General features: G+C 42.6%; 1 protein-coding gene across 1 annotated transcript in view; it reads right to left on the minus strand.

Annotated features, from left to right (window-relative positions):
- Nucleotides 1–18,323, minus strand: part of HS6ST3 (heparan sulfate 6-O-sulfotransferase 3) — a 627,468-nt gene extending 609,145 nt beyond the window's left edge. Inside the window, exon 1 of the mRNA XM_044381903.2 lies at nucleotides 17,588–18,323. Coding sequence (XP_044237838.1) covers nucleotides 17,588–18,291 — 704 coding nt within the window. The 5' untranslated portion in view covers nucleotides 18,292–18,323. The remainder of the gene's footprint in view (nucleotides 1–17,587) is intronic.
- Nucleotides 18,324–18,534: the final 211 nt, after the last annotated feature.

Raw genomic sequence — 18,534 nt, forward strand, 5'->3', positions numbered from 1 at the left:
GATTCTTGATCTCAAGGTCATGAGCTCAAGCCCCATGTTGGGTGTAGAGATTACTTAAAAATAAAATCTTAAAAAAAAAACAAAAAACTTAAGGTAATTCCTCAATGTGATACTGAGTAAAAAATAATCTCCTCAGTCCAGCACATATTTAGAGCCCCGTATAAACTACCCTACATCCATTCTAATATCACCCTCTCTTCAGCCAACTCAAACCCTTTATTATGTGCCTGTTTATTACTGAAAATATTCATCCTCTTTCTTATAGCACATCTTCTTTAAAACCTTTATATATTGGGATGCCTGGGTGGCTGAGTTCAAGGGTCGTGAGTTCAAGCCCCACATTGGGCTCCACACATTCTATATATAATTCTGAAAACAATACCATGAATTGACTTAAATGTTGTGATGTAAACATTTTCAAGTGACTTTGTCTATGTCTTACCAAACTGATTTCACCCGTTTAGAGCCAGGACCAGGTCTTCTCCCCAGTCTCTGTAATGCACAGTGCCCAGTATTGGGCTACATACAATTACGACTCAAGCAATCAATCTAACCAGCTAGCTACAGAAATAAAACCACTTCAAAGCAAAATTAAAAAACAAAAACACTAATTCAAAGGGATACATGCACCTCTGTGTTCATAGCAGCATTATTTACAATAGCCAAGATATGGAAGCAGCCCAAGTGTCCAATGATAGATGAACGGATGAAGAAGATGTGGTGCACACACACACACACATACACACACACATACACACACACACAATGGAATATTATTGAGCCATAAAAAAGCCATGAAATCTTGCCATTTGCAATAGCATGGATGGAGCTAGAGAGTATAGTGCTAAGTGAAATAAGTCAGTCAGAGAAAAAAAATACCATATGATTTCACTTGTATGTGGAATTTAAGAAACAAAATAAGTAAAGGAAAAAAAGGGAGAGGACAGAGAGAAAGAGAGACAAACCAAGAAACAGACTTCTAACTACAGAGAACAGACTGATTGTTACCAGAGGGGAGGGGGGTGGGGGGATGGGTGAAGTAGGGGGTGGGGATTAAGGAGTGCACTTGTCATGATGAGGTCTGGGAGATGCATGGAATTGTTGAATCATATTGTGCACCTGAAACCAATATCACACTGCATGTTAACTAACTGGAATTAAAATAAAAACTTTTAAAAATGAAGTGAAATATTATTACATTACTCTTGTCAACCAGTCGATGTTTCCACAGCATTGTTTAAATTATAGGGGATCACTTGGTGTCACAGCTCTACAGCCCTTCCCTTTCCTCCCTCCGTCTTCCTACATCCATGTCCTCCTATAGCTTGGAAGCATCTGACTTGGAGACTTGGTCCCACTCCAATCTCTGCAACCAATGTATAGTCTTGACTGTGGGTGTGAGGGCACTGATTAGTCTAATCCAGGACCCAGTCTCAACTTGACCTTGCATCTGTACTCTGATCACTGGTTTTTACTCTGCTTCTGAACCAACTTTTGCCATTTTTCTGCTTTTGAGTAACCAGAGTCCTTGTCCTATATTGGAGTTCCATTCTTGGAAGCTGTGTTAAGGATACCTAGGATTTGTTTGAATCATGTATGGTAAGAAAAGCAGACGCAGAAACGACTGCCATGAAGGAAGGAGTTTTGTATACTCACAGACCCCTAGCATGCCACAGCAGACCACACGGGAAAGGCCGCTGTCAGGTGGCAGCGGAAACGAGGAGGAAAGCTTGGACGAGAGCCTTCGTTGTGGTTTCTGAGGGCAGGAACAAGGGAGGCAGGGTACGCCAGTTCAGGACTGGCTAGATGGAGTAATTGCTGCGGGCTCTGGGGTATGGTGGCTGTGCTAAACTGTCTGGTACCTGGCCCTCAGGTGATTAGCATAGGGCAGGTAGTGGCCTGCAGTCGAAGAGCTTGATAAAGGAAACAGTTGGGGAAATGGGCTGTGAATTCGTTGGTTTGTCTCTAGGAACTAGCTAATTCTGGGAGGGGCAATCCCTCCAGGATCAGTAAGGCCCCAGATGTCAAAGCATGAAATACAAAAACTAGAAAACATGGTTATTATAACAACCCACCTAGCTCTCCTGTGGTCCTGCCTTGCTCCTGCTGGAATTCTTCCTACCTGCCTAGACGGCAGTCACATCCCCACAGATCTCTAGCACAGTCTAGAGATTAAGAGATATGGTCCCGCATGGAGGATGAGCACTTATCTTGATGAGCACAGAGTAATGCAGAGAATTGTTGAATCATTATATTGTACACCTGAAACTAATATAGCACTGTATGTTAAGTATACCTGAATAAAAAGTAATAATAAAGTCCTTCCTACTTCCTGCTCAAAAAAAAAAAAGACATGGTTTTGAAATCAGATACACCTGGATTAAAATACCTCGCTGCTCCACCAATGATTAATTCTGCAACCATGGACGAGTCACTGAACATCCCTGAACCTCATTTTCTCATCTGTACAATGAAGATGATAATAGTACCTACTTAATGCAAGTACTTACATAATAAAGCACTTAGCCTAAAGCAAAGTAAGCAATTACAGTGTGTCAGCAATAATTACTATTTCTTCACCCTCTGATTTCCCCCAAAGTGCACTGCATGTGATTGATATGTAGTAGACACTCAATAAATGTAGGCTGACGTTCACTAAACCAACAAAGAAATGAATGAAAAAAGTCAATGAATCATCTTTGACTAATTGTAGAAATGCAACCCTTTTCGTAGATGTAGTTAGAATAATTGGCAGCCCAGAACTTATAAGTGAAGCCTGGATTTGAAGTCTGGCTTTACAATTTAATCCCATGTGTCTCTCTAAAACAGGACAGAGATTCTATTGGTGGGCTCTCCAACATCCATCCCCCCTTCCCCTCGGTGAGAGAGCCTTGATTTTGTTCTATCCACTCATGACTCCGGGGAGGGTTATCCTATCCCCATCTTCAGGGACAAATCCTGGAGATCCCATTCCCATTGCCACTGATGGGCTTAGGGAGGGGAACGTGACCCTTTCTGCTCTAAATATTGTCCCTTTGGCCAGGAAATTCTACGTGAACAGCTGCAGCCTCCTGGCAGCCTATCAGCCAAGTCAGCAAGTTTAAGGGGACAGGATAAAGGTGTGAAAAAACACCTGGTCCTCCAACAAATAACAATAGCTACCATTTAATGAATACTACGTTTCGGGTATTCCTCTAAATGTCCGTGGGCATTAACTCCTCTGATCCTCCATGCTAATCCCAGGGAGCAATCTATTTATCACTCTTACAGATTGAGACACTGAGGCCGAAAGAATTCTTGTAGTCTGTGCAAGGTCACATAGCAATAAGTGGTAGAGTCAGGATTTAAACCCACAGCTGGGCTCCAAAACTTAGGTGCTTTGCCTCTTTGCTTTATTAGATTTGGAAAATGCTCTCAAGACAGAATCAACCAATTCTCTCCGGGCTTGTTATGTGCTTTTTAAATGTCTTATTATTAAGCCAATTTGAATTTGAATTTTTATTAAAAGCAGCTGATAGAATCCTAATAAATAAATTCATATTCTTCATCTGCAAAATGGGGATGCTTCTCCCTGCCTCAGGCTGTTGCTGTTAACACGGAGTTCAATAAATGATCTTTTGAATCCCCTCCTGCTGCCAGTCACCACATCTGTGATCGCAGTTTTCCATCAGCATATGGAACTTCCGCGAAGTCTCCAGCCTAGCTCAGGTGTTCTGTGTACGTCTAGATCTCCACCCAGGCAAAGGTGTCCATCCCCCTAGAAGCGACCAGGCACTCATGTATGAAAACCAGCTTGTTACTAAGCAAAGCTCTTCCGCTGATAGATCTTTATTATAATGCACACTCTTGATTTTAGATTTTATTTTCTCTTCTAAGATAACTTTTTGCTCTCTCTGTAATTAGCTTCAAAAGCATGTAAGGAACAGCTCAGTGGATGATCACATGCTAAATCAGCTTAAATGAAAACGAGTTACATTCTCAGCTCACTTTCAGGACATATTAACCAAAAGGCATAATTTATAGCTGTCATATGAAAATAATAATAAAGCCACGAATACAAAATTAAAAATACCAATTTTAGGAGGGCTTCCTCAAAGGGGTAAAGCATTGGGTTAAACACACACACACACACACACACACACACACACACACACACTTTTATACCTTGATCTGTGCCAAATCCCTGGGGAAAAAAGGTTTCCTGATGGTCTAAGGAGAAAAAGTTAAGCATTTTGATCAGATTTTTATTATCTATTATGTCCTGTTTTAAAGGAAAATGATCATTCCTCTAGCAAGTTGTTGAGCTGAATGCGTATTTTGCATATTTTTCAAATGCATCTTTGTCATTCCTGATTTTTGGAAACTCTCCGTAAAAGCTGAATTATATATTCATTGCATTTCTAAAATCCAACTTTCCTTCCTTTTCCATTCTATATCAAAAGACTTCTCACCGCCAATGTAAATTTAAATTTGTATAGTACTTTATACTTTACAAAGTGCTTTCACTGGCATTTCCTTAACCTCCAACAACTCCAGAAAGGAAGACAAGACACATATTCTTCTCCAAATTGCCCGATAAATTAGTAAATTTATTTATGCTTGTTTTCTTCCATTCTTTTAGTTATTCAGCCAACATTTATTTGAGAGCCATTATGACCAGGCACTATTCTAGGCACTAAGGATGCAGAGGGAAACAAAATAGTCACTATCTTCAGGAAAATTACATGTTGGCAGGAAGGCCACATAACAGATAAGTAAACAAGCCCATGAAGAAGCCTAGATTCAGACCATGGTCCCTTAATCGCAAATCTAGATGCCTCCCTGGTACAAATAAGCTGACACAAACGTTCTCTCTGCCATGAATTTTGGCAGTTTGAGTTCTTGGACTCAAGTCTCCTTGGGTTTCCAAAAGGTCTCAGATTTTTCCTACTCCTCTGAAGAAATTCAGTGGACGACTATCAAAGCAGCATTTAATAACCAATTCATCCAGAGCACTGTTGCAGACACTTAAGAAGATTATTCCTCATCCCTCCCAAAACAATTGTGGATTTAGAAGTTAAATTTAAAAAGAAACACACACACCTATAAATGTGTGTGTGCATTAACTCACATGACTGTTGGAGGACGTCATCTAGAGGACATGACCACTGGCTGACCAGGCACAAGCTGGACCCAGACAATCGGAGGCTTCTCTCCACTGCTCCCCTGTCCTTGGAAGGCACTTTCTGCCTACATCCCACGCTAGGAGCTGTCTTGAGGACACAGCCTTGAGATAGGAAAGTGTTGAGACCACCTGGACTGAACTCAGTTAAGGTCTCTATATAAACTTTTACGACTCTGGCAGGCAGGTGTGGAGAGCTCCTCATCCTGGGGCCGCCCAAGATAAGCCTCAGAGGTAAGTTCCCTTGCCCCTCTCCCACCTACCAGTCCGGAGTGGCTGTCTTTTCCTTCAGTCTTTCTTTACCCTCCATGCACAGGGGTATTTCGGATTTTACCCAGGAAGCTCCCGAGGTCTCAAACCAACACGTACCCCAAATAGAAATGTTTTTATCACTGTTTTACAGATAAAAACAAAACAAAACAAAAAACAACCGAGGCCTGGAGAATTTATGCAATTCATGCCAGGTCACATAATAACAAGTAATAAAGTCAGGATTTAAACCCCCAGTTGGGTTTCAGAACATATGTTCTTTGCCTCTTTATTTTACCAGGGCTAGAAAATGCTACTGAGGCAGAATCTGCCAATGCAAAGGCCTTCTTGTACCTGGAAAAATACATTCACATAAAATTTTAAAGTACAAATTAATACCCTACAAGAGTCTACTCATTTAGTTATTAGCGGTTGTCTGACTACATAGGCTTTCCACATTTCAAATGACTCCCCTCTGCCTGTTTCCCACCTCACGGCACTCACTAGTAGGTTAACTTGCTCCATGTATCATTAGTAATTCATGACTTATTTTTGAAGGTGCAGGGACAGCACTACTACAGACCTAATACGATGAATATCTTATTAGGAAGAAATTAACAAATGAATTGTCGCCAATCAATAGGTGTTCAAGAGAAAATTACAATGATAGTAAAGCCTAAATAATTTATACACTGTATTGATTTTTTCATTACATTAATTATTCTTTATAGCACACATAGGGAACTTGGAGAATAAAACTTTCAAAGCAAAGAAATTTATCTGCGGTGGTGCTGTAGGCTTAAGTCTGAATTTAAAAGACAAAGAATGAGCCATGAGAGCTGACAAATATTTTTGGATTAAATACACATCAGATAATAAATTTGACAGCTGCAATGTACCTGAGTTCCTTCACGTTGCCCGGCGTTTTTATACACAATACTTTTGATATTTATTTATCAAGAGAAGTATTGATAGAACTGTTTCTTAGTAGAAACATTAGAAATAGAACTACCCATTAATCCACCTCTTTCATCGAGTGTTCGGAAGGCAGAATGACAAACTCGATGAAGCTATGAAGGAAAGAAAAACTTCTCTAACACCTCTCCTGGAATCTTTAAGTTAACTGGACTTAAATTCAGTTGAAAATGGAGTGCAGGGGCGCCTGGGTAGCACAGTCGTTAAGCGTCTGCCTTCTGCTCAGGGCGTGATCCCGGCGTTATGGGATCGAGCCCCACATCGGGCTCCTCCGCTGGGAGCCTGCTTCTTCCTCTCCCACTCCTCCTGCTTGTGTTCCCTCTCTCACTGGCTGTCTCTCTGTCACATAAATAAATAAAATCTTAAAAAAAAAAAAAAAGAAAAGAAAAAAGGAAAGAAAAGAAAAGAAAAGAAAATGGAGCGCAGGCTCCTTAGAGCTGATAACTTTCACAGCCGGCAGAATATAATTCCCAAGGCAAGTTTATCATGGCAAGAAACTTTCACACAGACCTGAGGGCCTGAAGATGATCCTTCCATTTACAGGTCACAGGATGGGGTCCCAGAGAACAAAAAGAGCGTTGTGTTGTGGAACTGTGAAAAAGAGGGCAGAGCTGGGTAAGTTCGTCATGGATGATGTTGCTCCCAGCAACGCAAAATTCCCTCCAAGGGATGGAAGACATGAACTTGGGAAGGGTCGCTTGGGTGGCTCAGTCGTTTAAGCGTCTGACTTTGGCTCGGGTCATGATCTCCAGGTCCTGGGATGGAGCTCTGCACTGAGCCCTGCAATGGGCTCCAAGCTCAGCAGGGAGTCGGCTTCTCCCTCTCCCTCTGCCCTTCCCCCTACTCATGCACTCGCACTTTTTCTCTCTCTCTCAAATAAACAAAAATCTTTTTTAAACGTAAAGAAAAAAAAGAAATAACCTTAACACATATGCACCAAGCTTAACAGATGTACTAGGAACAGACACTGCGCTGAATATTGGTTTTGTCACCTACAAATGCATAATACATTGAATAGTGTTTTACTCATGACATTTTGACTCTTGAAATTAAAGCAGTGACTTGATAGTTGTTACTCAAATTTTCTCAGGTATCTTCAACTATTTTTCAATATCTAATGTTAGGAGATTCCATGTGCCTAATGTTTTGCAGAGTGTTGCACATATGTATAGTATCAAGTGTCTCATATCTTCCCCAAGATAAATATGGAAATAGTATTTCAAAAGTCTTAATTAAAACCAAAAACATGAAAATAGTTTCAAATCTGATACAATTTTTTTTCTTTCCTCACCTTTTACCTTCAGAGACTAAAAGCCACAATAACATTACTTTTAACATTCCTAATGTTCTTGGAAGAAAATCTAAACAGGAAGCAGCTCATTTCACAAGCATGCTTTTGCAGACTACACCCAGTTTTGCAAACTATTTTGTCCTGTCTTAACTAATATTGCTGTAAGACTTCAAAGTTATAAAATACCACATGCAGATATAATATAAAATGTGTGTTGTCCACGATGCATCATCATACAGATATAACTGCCCAAATGTGTTACCATTACCAGCTGATTCTGGGGTACAGTGACAAACCACCCAAATTTAGCACCATTTCTCCTATTCGGGGAAAAGTCGCTTGTTTATGGTGATCGCTCCTCTGCTCAATGTCCTTTGCTCAATTCACCATTCTTTAGGTGGAGACTAATGGTCCATACAGAAAACATGTGGTTCAGGTACTAAAAGAATGGATATGTGTACTTGGTCTTGTTTGTAGAACTGAATGGGACATTCATAAGATGGATTAGAAGAAATTTCAAGCTATTTAAAGGCACTGTGCACGTTATTCTCCATTTTCATCCCACCCAGCCACTCCAAACCCAAATCCACTCTCTGCCTTTCTCTGCCTTGGGAAAGCACACGCATTGTGTCACATGACTCTCTAGTCATTGAGCTTCCGTGTGTATTCAGCCAGCGGAAGACCATGGAAGGGGACCGGGGGATGAGTGGGAGGAGAAAGTGATCAAGCGATTTCCTCCCCACCCGCCCTCTCTGCCTTAGCTCCGTACTTCTGGCGGGGGCTGCTTTCTGCGAGCAGCTCCTGTGGGGAGGCCCCTCCTACCTCTGTACTAGCCCCTTCGCCATTCCAGAGCATGCCTCTGTTTGCTGCCAGGACGAAACAAATACAGCTCCCCATGTCACAGAAGAAGAACGCAGAAGGAAATAAAAGAACACCAGCAGCATTTAAGCACACCGGCCCTCCCAGGCGGACAGCCGCCTAGATAGCGGATGACCACCCATAAATGGACTAATGAGACAAACCAGTGCCTAGGAGATAAACTGTTGGCCTCCACTTTCAATATTCTTCTGGAATTCAGTTTTTAGGATTTCATCCTTCACCTTGACTACTTTTGTCCTCCTTCTCTCCCCCCGCTGTAGCATCCTGCTAATTCACACTCTACACGATCAGTGTCTGGTCTCTCTTCTGGGGTATGTCACCTTGTTTCTCGCCGTACTCCACAGATCTTTCCTTCAGACTTCCCCACGCAGGTCAAGTTACCACCTATCTGTGTTTAAAGTCACATGTACCCTTCTCTCTAGATCTAGGTTTTCACTTTTTAAGCAAACCTATAAAATTCTACAAGTTCATAATTAGAGTCCACAAAATATGGAAGCTATCATCCAGGTTTACAGTCATACATCCATAACCTTGATTCCTTTGGAATATATACTCTGTAAAATCTAACAAATAAATCTGGAGGACAGCAAGAAGGTTATTCTACCCTCTTATGTTTATAAAGAAACCAGAATGCAGGGGTAACCGTGAACACATGGTGTTAAATGCAAGGTTCTGATAGCAAATGGCACCGTACTTACCAATAAAAGCATTGTAAGATATTAATAATTGCGATGAACTGCAAATATTTATGTGCCCACAGGCAACTAATTCAATTTCACTGCAGGATTGCTCCATTTATGAATTTAATTGTGTGTGTTTTAAACATTTCTGCTGCTGTTTCATTAATTTCCCATTAAAAAAAAATAAAATGATATGCTGAAGAAAGAAGGCAAGTTTCCATTCAACAGCGTTAAGTGCCCCCTGAGTGTCCACGGTGACTTACAAATTAACGTTCACTTTTACCATTTATGGCCTCTCTTTTGCATCACTCGGGATGAGAAGTTCCAGCTTCAAAAAGGATGGTACAGGTTGCCTCTCATCATTTTATTTTTATGCACAACAGCATGGATGTGCAAGACAAGCCCCGTGAGAACAAAATAATGGCTCTTACATGTGTCAGGCTCTGTACACTCTTAGGACTCCCCAGCGGTAGTACCACTATTCCTCCCATTTTCCAGAGAAGGAAATCAGAGGACAGAAGAGGTAACTGACTTCTTCAGGGTTCCATGGGAGTAAGAGACTGTGCCAGGCAGGTGGGTGGGGGGATGGACTAGAGGGGGGATGGGCAGGAAGGAGGGCACTTGCTGGGATGAGCACTGGGTGTTGTGTGTAAGTGATGAGTCACTGAATTCTACTCCTGAAAGTAACACCACACTATATGTTAACGAACTTGAATTTAAATTTTAAAAAAAGAGAGAGACATATATTCTAAGTTAAAAAAAAATCCAGTTTATTTGATACCACAGCCCATGCTGGTAAACATCACCCAAATGGCACTCACAAACTGGGCATCAGCACAATTTCCAGTGATTTTCAGTGGCTGATAAATTTGTCACTGATTTCTGCCAATTTCCCTTGAAGATTTTTTTTCCTAATTGAGGGTCTCCTTCCAATGCTCTTCAATATCACACTCTCCAACCACAACCACCTCAACCGTCTGACTTCAACCAGGAGTAATCCGGACCACATTGTTTAGACTTTCCTCAGCCTCCCAACCTACATCAAGGAGTCTACGCTCTCTGGTTAGGCTGATTTTTTTTCCCTAAAGTGAGAATGAATGAGATTAATCTTGTACCCAAAGGAATTCCTGACTTCTAGCATACTGTCTCACAGGAGAAACCTTCTAGAATGGTTCAATAAGTCCTGGCCTCTGTTCTGACTTTTACTCCTCCTCTAGAGGATCAGGGCAGTTAACATCTTGCTAATTATGGATGGCAATGACTAACAATCAGGATTTTCACCTAAGAGAGTCATGACATAGAACATTGGATCATTTCATAAAGAACCACAATCTGGTCAAGTTATGCTGATATTTTTACAAGGTAATCTAGAACGTACGATAGATTTTTAGCTGACATGTATTGAGCATTTTTTATAGGTCAGTTTCTGGGCTTGGGAACTTTATGTGGGTTTTACAGAGCAACTGTATATGGTAGAGGAGATACAAACAAGTAACACTGTCTAACTTAACTGTCCAGTATACTTCCCAACACGCAGTTAAACGTTTAGCTATAATTAAAATAAAGTTATATTAACCAATTAAAATCAACAGAGAATTTATATATGATATCCATAATTTAACAAACTCAAAAACAAGATAATTGATGACTAGAAAATATTAATTTGGGTTCCCCATTTAATTGTTTTCATACTAAACTTATTTCTTGGCCCAATAATTTATTTCACGAGTCTTAAAATCACATTAAGATTTGGCAGTCTCAATTAAACCTGTTTAATTCATTATCAAGCATAAGTAACTTTCAAATGCCATAAGCTTCTGATTGTCCTTAGTAAAAATGAGATGGCAATAATTAGCTTTGGGGAATAATAATGTAAGAGTCTAAGATTAAGCCAATCCACATTGTTAGTGGCTAAATTTACCTAGTTTCCAATTATTACATGAGCATTTGTATTTCTCTAAAATATCAACCCTTGCCAACATCCCAAGGTAACCAGCAAGAAAAAGGCAGAAAAATAAATCCTCCATCACCATTTACTGGTTCCAGTTTTATCTTCACAACTCAAAAAAAAAAAAAAAAAAAAGAACTGGGTTTAATTCAACCTCCTTCTGATTTATAGCAAATATTGGTGGTTTGGACCAGAAGCAATACTTTCAGAGACTCTGTAATGAACGTAGAAATGAACGTAGAAGTGGATATGGCATATAGACAGAACAATCTCTTATCTCCTTCGTTTCACACAGCGCACAAACCTGATGGTGAAAATTAACCTTCTTCGCAGTTCAACATTTCTAATTAGAAGAGACATCAAAAAGATTATGTTTTAGAAAGCAGTATGGGCCATAATATTCTAGATAGTCTGAAACAGACCTCTGCAGCCTCCTTATATATTTTAGCCTGCTGTCTACAGGAAAAAGCAATACCCAGATGATGTTTCAAAGTGGTGACAGCTTTTGGTGCTAAGTGATGGCTTTTGGTGCTCTATCTTCTCATCTTACCATTTTATACTGATTATGAAAGAAGCAGCGCTCTAGCACACAGGACCTATCCATTGCTTTTAGCCCTGAATGAATACAACAGTCTATGCCATCGTCTGTACCGTTCTACCATTGGAGAAATATCTACAAATGTTTGAGAAATGAGGAGTTCATTTGTAATATTTTTGGGTTTTTTTTTTTCCATTTTGTTTTCTCTGCATGGGGCAGGAAAGGGGTAAAGAAAGATACCTTGAATTCAGCTAAGATGAGAACCCAGAACCTTAAAATAGAAGGCCATACAAGCTCACCCCTTCCTTGGGGAAGGAACTGCTTTCACAACATCACTGGTTGATCAGCCACATTTAAAGTTTTCACTGCTAGGGAGTACGCTGGGGCACAAAAGAGTTCATTCTCATTTGAGACAGCTGCAGATTTTTTTTTAAAGATTTTACTTATTTATTTGAGAGAGAGAGAGAGCACGAGCAGGGGGAGGGATGGAGGGACAAGCAGACTCTCTGCTGACCAAGGAGCCAACGTGGGGCTCAATCCCAGAGCCCTCAGATAGTGACCTAAGCCTAAGCCAGAGGCTTAACTGACTGAGCCACTCAGGTACCCAAGACAGCTACAAATTTTAAAAAGTTCTTTCTTGGGGCGCCTGGGTGGCACAGCGGTTAAGCGTCTGCCTTCAGCTCAGGGCGTGATCCCGGCGTTATGGGATCGAGCCCCACATCGGGCTCCTCCGCTATGAGCCTGCTTCTTCCTCTCCCACTCCCCCTGCTGTGTTCCCTCTCTCGCTGGCTGTCTCTATCTCTGTCAAATAAATAAATAAAATCTTTAAAAAAAAAAAAAAAGAAGTTCTTTCTTACTCTGAGTTGAAAGCTTATCCTACCACTGGTATCCCACATATCCTAGTTCTATCCTTTGGAGAAATACAGAGCAAGCTTTCTCCATTTTCTGCACCTTCCTCCTTTGACTATTGGAGGGCGATTTTTACGTCTCTCCTTAATTTTTCCCCCTCCATATTAGATACTTCTGTTTTCTTCAAATTATTCCTCATCTGACATGGTTTCCAGCTGCTGTCTGTAACCTGGGCTGTAGTTTGACTTAAAAATGTTCCTACATGCAAGAATGCAAAGGAGAGATCTGAAAGTTTTTTTATTTTTTTATTCACTTACACCTGTAATGGACACAACTGGAAAGACTATCCAGAACCCGATGGTCTATGTGGGAGCTTTATCTATGTGAGGTCCCCTTCTTATCATCACACACACACACACACACACACACACACACACACACACCAGTCCCACGGGTGGTACTATGATATCAGGTGGGTCTGAAAACCTCATCACCCTTGCCACATGGACTGGCAGGAAGGACAGTCACAAGATCCAAGTTTGACTAATCGGCCTTCCCCAAGATTTTAAATTGGAACATGGAGAAAGCTTGCTATCTGCTTGGCCTGTGGAACTACTAGATATGATAGCCATTTACCGACTTCACGGAATAAGCCAATTTGATGAGGTCAATATCCAAAGGAGTGTGGGGAGAAAGACCCCACACCTCCAGTTCCAGTCATTCTTGGAACCTACTCTACCCCTGCATTTCCTGTGGTCTGGTTATTAAGCCAATAACTCCCCCTGTGGATGAACTGAGTTTGAGTTAGGTTCGTATCATTTGCAACACAGAAGGTCCTGTCTACTACGATATTCATAAGATTCCAACTAGTCCAACAGGACCAACAGAAAGCAGGTCATCAGAGGGAAAAATCACTATCTGACCCCACAAAAGGTGTGAATAGACTCTCTTTCCAGCAAGGTGGCGCCTGGGTGGCTCAGTTGGTTGAGTGGCCAACTCGTGGTTTCGGCTCAGGTCATGATCTCGTGGGTCGTGGGATCGAGCCCCGTATGGGGTTCTGCATTCAGCATGGAGTCTACTGGAGATTCTCTCCCTCTGCCCCTCCCCACACACACGCTCTTGCTCTCTTTCTCTAAAATAAATAAATCTTAAATAAAAAAAAGAATCTCTTTCTACCATTATTTAAGAATGAGAGTGATACTCACCTACCAAAGAAGATCAAGGTCTTTCTTTGCTAATAGCCTAAGTTGACACTATTCAAAACTATATTGCCAGAACTATCACAGTACCTGGCACATCATCAGTGCTTAAAAACACTATCCACTATACTTTTCAAAGTAAATAGAAGAAAACAACACCAAAACATCAAATATAACTTATTAAAATGAAGATTCAAGTTCCCTGAAGAAACCTTAGATATACCATTTCACCTCCTTAGAATTAAGTTGCCCATTTGCCGCACATATTATAGGACTTGATTACCTCTTCAGTCTTTTTTAGCCATAAAATGTTATGATTCTATCCATACTCAACAATGGTAAAGAACAGTCTTCTAAAGACCTGAACATGCAGATAAAAGAAGGAAATGCAGTAATAAGGAAGGTAGCACAAGAATAATAAGAAAGAATAACCTACCAAAAAGATAGTTGCAGAAGGAAGCAAAAGAAAAATAATGAGAAGAAATCATCAGTGATAGGATCGAAGACGTCATTCATATGTGCCACCTTCTGATTTCCTTCTTATTTTACTCTAACTAATCTCTGTGGTCAAAAAAAGCCCTCTGTGCTGGATCCAAACTGCCAGTCCCAGAGCCTTGTCCCTGCCTGGGTCCATATAGTCCATATGATGGCTCCTTCATCCAAACCATGCATCTCCTTTCAGAGTGGGCTTCCCACTTCTGCCTTTGGTCCTCAATATTCCCACTTGCTCACACCATTCCAGAGAGGTTGGTTTTTGTTTGTTTGTTTGTTTGTTTTGTCACCAACAGAATATATACCCAATTAATATTGTGTCCCTGTATTGATTGATGCCCCCTGCATTGATTGATGCCCAAATTTCCACAATTTTCCATTTATTTCTTAAGGTTAGAACTTAGGATTCTGTCTCAATACAAGTAATCATAAAACAGCATCTCTACAAAATAAGGTGATCCATTTACAATGAGCTGCTCTAAGGAAATGACCTCAGATCCTTTCAACGAAGAAAGCCTTGACGTGGGAAAACAGTGTTACTACAATTAACAACGAATGTTAACTGTTACTATACACCTGCAGAGTAAGTGTATGTAGACACTGCACTAAGCATTTTGCACACATTTGTTCCTTCAGTTCTCACAACACCTCTGTAAGAGAAGTACTAATTACTACCTATGCTTCAAAGATGAAGGATCTGAGGCTCAGAAGGAGTAACACAGTTCTGGTTACATAGCTAGTAGGGGCCACTCTTGGTTACACACAAGAGCCATACCCGTCTGAATCCAGAATCCTTGCTCTTGCTCACTACATGACTTATAAAGGCCCTAATCCTTGTGAGAAATGGGGAGGGGGACCTCAAGGGGGGCCAAAAGCAAAAAGACTAGGGAACTAAAATCAACATGATCTACTTCTCAATTTTGCTTGGAGTCAGCCCTATTTGAAGAACCTTGTTCCCATTATGTAGCAATAGATTATCTGCCATTTTGCATTGTGGAAATGTACCCTCCATTATCCAGGCTAATCTAGTTGGCTGTAGAATGCTGTACACAGGCATTCCAATGACAGACCACTAATTCAATCTTCTCTCTGAGGAAGATGCTACTGGACATCCCTTCAACTTTTTCCCTATAACTTTTAATGCAGGGCGCCTCACGTAAGCCACAACCATTCCTTCCTACAATATCTAGAGCAAAAGAAGTAACTTAGAATATCGAGAAGGGGAGAAAGGTGAAGAAGAAAAGGAAAAGGAATTATAAAGAGTGGTAACCAGCCCCCCCCAAAAAAAGCCTACCATGAAAATTTAAAAATAAAAAAAATAATAAAAAGCAACCTGGTGCAGGTTGATTATCTGATAACCTGTGATTCAGAGAGAAATAAATGTTCATGGTCCATCTCTAAACAGAGAGAAGCATTTGACATAGAAACCATATGTTCAAATAGGCAAGGTGGAATTTTCCTACGTCACAGAGTAGAGAGATAACTGAGTATTTCCTATAGGAGTGAGACCTTACTGCTTAATCCATGTAGGGTCTATAGCAGAAGCAGTATTGCATCACTAAGCAAAAATTCAATTGTTTTCAGGTTCCATAACCTCTTGTTCCTCCAAAACTCTTCATCTATCCCCTGAGACTTTTATATATATATTGGAAGAATAGAATGCCAATCCCTACTGCAGAGTCATTCGATGTTTCTCTGTGATAATCAAAGGCTCTAGTTTTACCAAAATAGAAACTGGGAATCAAAGTACCAAATTCGTTGGGGTCAGTCAGTAATTAATATAGAGAGGCTGAAATACAAAAGGTGCAATTTGGGGTAAAATGCAGCAAAGATTGTCTCTCATTGAAATAATAGTCCTGTCTGGTAGGAAGTTTGAAAGTAATAATTAATTGAAAAACTGTTTTAAGCTAAAACTGAGGGGCAGGATCTAAAATACTACACAGTTGATAATTTTTAAAAGTAAAAGGTCCTTAAAATATGCTAAGGAAGGAGCCTAATGCCTTCATTCCAAGTCCAACCAGTTTCCTACTCTAACCAATTTCCATTAAACAGGGAAAGGAGCAGGGAGGAGAGAAAGTATTTGAAAAACTGCCAGAGTAAAAAATCCCATAATGAAATTTTGCTCATTCTTGGAGAAATGAAGTAGAATTAGATGCTTCAGTGGTGGTGAATTTCAGATCTGGGTAGCTTCCAGTAAATGAAGTTTTTCCATAATGTCAAATGCAAGAGCTATCTGATATCAACATATTGAGCTTGAGTTTTTAAATTCCTATTTCCTTACACCAAATTGTTTGAAACCTTTGAGATAAAAACTTCAATAAACTAGTGTTCCAAGCTTTTAATATTTTAGTCCCTTGAGCAAGCATGTCAGATTAATCTTCAAATTGCAGTGGGCAGAAAGAACATTCAACCAAATTCTAAAGCCCATGCCTCTCTCCAGGGATGTTAATAATGTAAGCAGTTTCATTGGCTATTAAGATTTCAAACTTTCCTAATTCTCAGCAGAATTACTATTTTTAAAAAGGGGGCTGTGGGGGAGAAAAAACTACCTATCCTGAAAGGAAGAGACTTTACTTATTTTATCTTTGTGTCCACGTAGCACGTTGCCAGGCACACAGTCGGCATTTAACAAGTACCTCTGGAATATGTGGATGGATTGGTCCGGGGGAGAGTGGAAATCTTGCTGAGAACAGCATGAGTCCAAATCCTGGAATTGCTCAGCAACAAAGACCATCTCCAGAATTAGGGTTATCGAGGTACAGCAGGAATTTGAAAGTGGGTCTTCGACACATCAGGAGGATTGCTTCCCCGAGCTGGCGAGGAGCCACCCAAGAGCCACTTATAGAGGGATTAGACTCGTCTCTGGCTTCAGCGTGCCTGGAAAACGCCTGCCCTGCCTCTCTATGCCCAGTTCCTCCTGCCTTTTACCGGGTTTGGGTTTCCACGCACACAATTTAGGTACAAGATCCGACCTCGCTAGTCTAACCCAGGCCTCCCCTCCACTCCACAGTGGGCGGGAGGCCACGCGGTCCTAGGCACAAGGAAGAACACACACGACTGCTCCGGACACCTTTCACCTTTGAAGGTGAAAGGGGGGTAGCGGGAAGCGGCGGGGAGAAGGAAGGGGAGGGAGGAGGGGAGGAGTGAGTTCAAGACAGGACGGTATCCAGAGGTTTCCTATCCCGCTCCCAAAGCCCCTGCCCCAACCACTGGAAGACGCTAGGGAACCTCCCGCACGCTCAGACTGCGCAGGGCCGCTCAGGGTCTGGACCGAGGGGAGAGGGGCGGGGAAGTGGCAGGAAGCGAGAGGGGGCCGGAGACAGTACCTGGTGTGGCTGTGGTTGCGGGGACAGTCCTTCTTCTCCATGATGGCCGGCACGCAGTTGGTGAGCTCCGTCCAGTCGGCGTGCAGCCCGCAGCTCCAGCCGGTGGAGAAGCGGGAGAAAAGCCACGTCTCCTTCTTGCCGGGCCGGTGGCAGGTGCACTTCTTCTGACCCGCTTTGCAGCTACACGGCTGCTCCAGGCGAATATTCTTCACCAGGTGCCGGCCGAACGTGGTGCCCCCGGTCTTCTGGATGTGCAGGAACACGATCACGTCGCGCCCTTTGATATTGAAATCCACGAAGCGGGTCAGGTCCTTCAGGGTGAAGTTAAAGCGCGGCACGAACCGGGGCAGGGAGCCATTCTCGGGGGCCTCGGGGTCCGGCTCCTCTTCCTCCTCCTCTTCTTCCTCCTCCGGCTCCCCGAGCTCCTCGTCCTCGTCCTCTGGCGCCACGGCCCCCTGAGGCCCCTCGGGCGGCCCCCGGGGCGGCGGGGGCAACTGGGGCCGCCGCTCCCACTCCTCAGGCGGCGCCTGTGCCCGGCGGGCGGGACTCGGGGCGGCGGGCTGGCCGGCCTCCTCCACGCGGGGCTGCTCCCCGAAGTTGGCGCAGGAGCTGGTGCAGGAGGGGGACACGTATTGGTACATGATGACCACGAAGAGGAGAGTGAGCACCGGCGTCAGCAGCCACTTGTTGAACCTTTCATCCATGGTCCCGCTCTCAGGCCGGCAGGCTAAGCGGCGGCGGCAGCGGCGCGGACTGGCGCCCGCTCGGAAGTTTCGGGGACTCCGGGGCGCGGCTCCGAGCCCGCCGCTCCTCCATGCCCCTGACGCCGAGGCGTGCGGCTGGCTGGCGGCCCCGCGGCACTCCGGCACCCCCGGGCTGGCAGCGCCAGGGCCTGCGAGCCGAGCGGGGAGGCGGGCGCCGGCGCGCGCGGCTACGGCTGCGGCGTG

This window comes from Ursus arctos, unplaced genomic scaffold, assembly GCF_023065955.2.
Source record: "Ursus arctos isolate Adak ecotype North America unplaced genomic scaffold, UrsArc2.0 scaffold_10, whole genome shotgun sequence".
Taxonomy (NCBI): Eukaryota; Metazoa; Chordata; class Mammalia; order Carnivora; family Ursidae; genus Ursus; species Ursus arctos.